Below are 3,273 nucleotides of genomic sequence, written 5' to 3' on the forward strand. Positions count from 1 at the left end.
CTGGAAAAACAACGTTCAATCAAAGCCTCTGAAATCAATGTTGGCTTGTCTTTTCCACTCGTCCTCTCCTCCTCCTCTCAACCCGGTTTGTTTGTCTGCTGACTCCGATCTGCTCGGCATCCAATTTCTCTCCCCCCCTCCCGGTGTCTCTTGGCTGCACAAAGCCACATTTTGTTTTGTAGCCTCGCCACAAATACCAGGTTGTCCTCGGCTTACGACCTCAAGGGAGCTGTTGCCGAGCCAGGCCGTGGTTAAGTGAGCTTTGCTGGCTGGGGAATTCTGGGAGTTGAAATCCACCTATCGTCCACAGTTGGATGGAGTGATGGATGGAGAGTTGGATGGTGGAGAGATAAATGGATGGATGGATGGAGAATTGAATGGAGAGATGGATGGATGGATGGAGAGAGATGGATGGATGGATGGATGGATGGAGAGATGGAGAGAGATGGATGTATGGATGAAGAGAGATGGATGGATGGAGAGAGATGGATGGATGGAGAGATGGATGGAGAATTGGATGGAGAGATGGAGAGGGATGGGTGGAGAATTGGATGGAGATGGTGGAGAGTTGGATGGAGATGGTGGAGAGTTGGACAGTGGAGAGATAGATGGATGGATGGACATGGAGAATTGGATGGAGAGATGGATGGATGGATGGAGAGTTGGAAGGTGGAGAGATAGATGGAGAAATGGATGGATGGATGGACATGGAGAATTGGATGGAGAGAGATGGATGGATGGAGAATTGGATGGAGAGGGATGGATGGATGGAGAATTGGATGGAGAGGGATGGATGGATGGAGAATTGGATGGAGAGGGATGGATGGAGAGATTATGGATGGAGAGATGGATGGAGAATTGGATGGAGGGATGGAGAGTTGGATGGTGGAGAGATAGATGGAGAAATGGATGGATGGATGAATTAGATGGAGAGATGATGGATGGAGAGTAGGATGGAGAGATGAAATGATGGATGGATGGACAGAGATGGCTCGATGGAGAGTTGCATGGATGGATGAAGAGTTGGATGGATGGAAAGATGATGGATGGATGGAGAATTGGATGGACAGATGATGGCTAGATGGAGAGAGATGGCTGGATGGAGAGATGTCTGCTTGATGTCTGGTTTCAAGTACCAACATTGGCTTGTCTGCTTGATGCTGGTTTCAGGTACCAACGATGGCGTCTCTTCTGGATGTCCAGTTTAAGTACCAGTGATGACTTATTTGCTTGATGTCCGCTTTCAGATGCCAATCATGGCTTGTCTGCTGGATGTCTGCTTTCGAGTTCCAATCATGGCTTGTCTGCTGGATGTCTGCTTTTAGGTACCCAGGATAGCTTGTCTGCTGAACGTCACCTTTTCGATACCGAGGATGGCTTATTTGCTGGATGTCTGCTTAAAGGCCCCAATCATGGCTTGTCTGCTTGACATCTGGTTGCAGGTACCTCCTGGAGCAGGATTTTCCCGGGATGCGGATCGGACCCGAGCCCACCACGGACTCCTTCATTGCCGTCATGCAAGGCCAGGTGGAAGGCATCATCCCGGGCAACGCCCTGGTGGTCGATCCCAAGAAGCCCTTTCGGAAGCTCAACGCCTTCGGGAATGCCTTCCTGAACAGGTGCGTCAGGCGGCCGGCGCGCTGGGGGGTTGCCAAACTGGTTTAACTGGGGAGACTGGGTGGCGGCAGGGTTGGGTCTGACGGTCCCTGTCCGGGTTTTTTTTTTTCCGCTTTGGAAAACTTCCTTCTCAGGGATTGTGGTTAGTCCTCGTTTAATGATGCCTCCCTTAGTGACCAAAGTTTGAATGGATGTCCCCGGAGCACCAAGGACCTGATTTTTGACGTTCACTCTCTCTCTTTCTCTCTCTCGCTATGTCTTTCTCAGTCTTTTTCTCTCCCTTTCTCCATCTCTTTCATTCTCTCTTTCTCCATCTTTCTCTCTTTTTCTCTCTCTGTCTCCATTTCTTTCTCATTCCCTCTCTCCCTTCGTCTTTCTCCATCTGTCTCTCTCTCCATCTCTCTCTCATTCTCCCCATCTTTTCTCCCTTTCTTTCATTCTCTCTTTCTCCATCTTTCTCTCTTTCTCTGTCTCCATTTCTTTCTCATTCCCTCTCTCCCTTCATCTCTCTCTCATTCTCCCCATCTTTTCTCTCTTTCATTCTCTTTCTCCATCTTTCTCTCTGTCTCCATTTCTTTCTCATTCCCTCTCTCTCTCCCTTCGTCTTTCTCCATCTGTCTCTCTCTCCATCTCTCTCTCATTCTCCCCATCTTTTCTCCCTTTCTTTCAGTCTCTCTCTCTCTCTCTCTCTCTCTCTCCATCTTTCTCTCTGCCTCCATTTCTTTCTCATTCCCTCTCTCCCTTCACCTCTCTCTCATTCTCCCCATCTTTTCTCCCTTTCTTTCATTCTCTCTTTCTCCATCTTTCTCTCTTTCTCTGTCTCCATTTCTTTCTCATTCCCTCTCTCGCTTCAACTCTCTCTCATTCTCCCCATCTGTTCTCTCTTTCATTCTCTTTCTCCATCTTTCTCTCTGTCTTCATTTCTTTCTCTCTCCCTTCGTCTCTCTCCGTCTCTCTCATTCTCCCCATCTTTTCTCCCTTTCTTTCAGTCTCTCTCTCTCTCCATATTTCTCTCTTTCTCTCTGTCTCCATTTCTTTCTCATTCCCTCTCTCCCTTCATCTCTCTTTCTCCCCATCTTTTCTCTCTTTCATTCTCTCTTTCTCCATCTGTCTCTTTCTCTCTGTCTCCGTTTCTTTCTCATTCCCTCTCTCTCTCCCTTCGTCTTTTTCCATCTGTCTCTCCATCTCTCTTTCTCCCCATCTTTTCTTTCTTTCTTTCTTTCTTTCTCTTTCTCTCCATTTCTTTCTCATTCCCTCTCTCTCCACCTCTTTTTCTCTCTCTCCCTTTCTCTCTACATCTCTCTCCCTTTCTCTCCATCTTTCTCATTCTGTCTCCATTTCTTTCTCATTCCCTCCCTCTCTCTTTTTCTCTCTCTCCCTTTCTCTCCATCTTTTTCATTCTCTGTCTGCATTAGTTTCTCATTCCCTCTCTCTCTCCCTTAGTCTCCAACTTTCTCATTCTCTGTTTCCATCTCTTTCTCTCTCCATCTCTCTCTCATTCTCCCCATCCTTTCTCTCTTTCTCCATCTCTTTCTCTTTTTCTCTCTCTGTCTCCATTACTTTCTCATTCCCTCTCTCTCTCCCTTCCTCTTTCTCCATCTGTCTCTCTCCATCTCTCTCTCATTCTCCGCATCTTTTCTCTCTCTCTCTCTCTCT

The 3,273-nt window shown here is 47.4% G+C and overlaps 1 protein-coding gene across 1 annotated transcript in view; it reads left to right on the forward strand.

The window, feature by feature from the left end:
• LOC107299103 (EH domain-containing protein 3-like) overlaps nt 1–3,273 on the forward strand; it is a 16,899-nt gene that overhangs the window by 5,600 nt on the left and 8,026 nt on the right. The window contains exon 2 of the mRNA XM_015828471.1: nt 1,443–1,619. Within this exon, the coding sequence (XP_015683957.1) occupies nt 1,443–1,619 (177 nt within the window). The remainder of the gene's footprint in view (nt 1–1,442; nt 1,620–3,273) is intronic.

This window comes from Protobothrops mucrosquamatus, unplaced genomic scaffold (genome assembly GCF_001527695.2).
Source record: "Protobothrops mucrosquamatus isolate PMUCROS unplaced genomic scaffold, P.Mucros_1.0 scaffold4541, whole genome shotgun sequence".
Lineage (NCBI taxonomy): Eukaryota > Metazoa > Chordata > Lepidosauria > Squamata > Viperidae > Protobothrops > Protobothrops mucrosquamatus.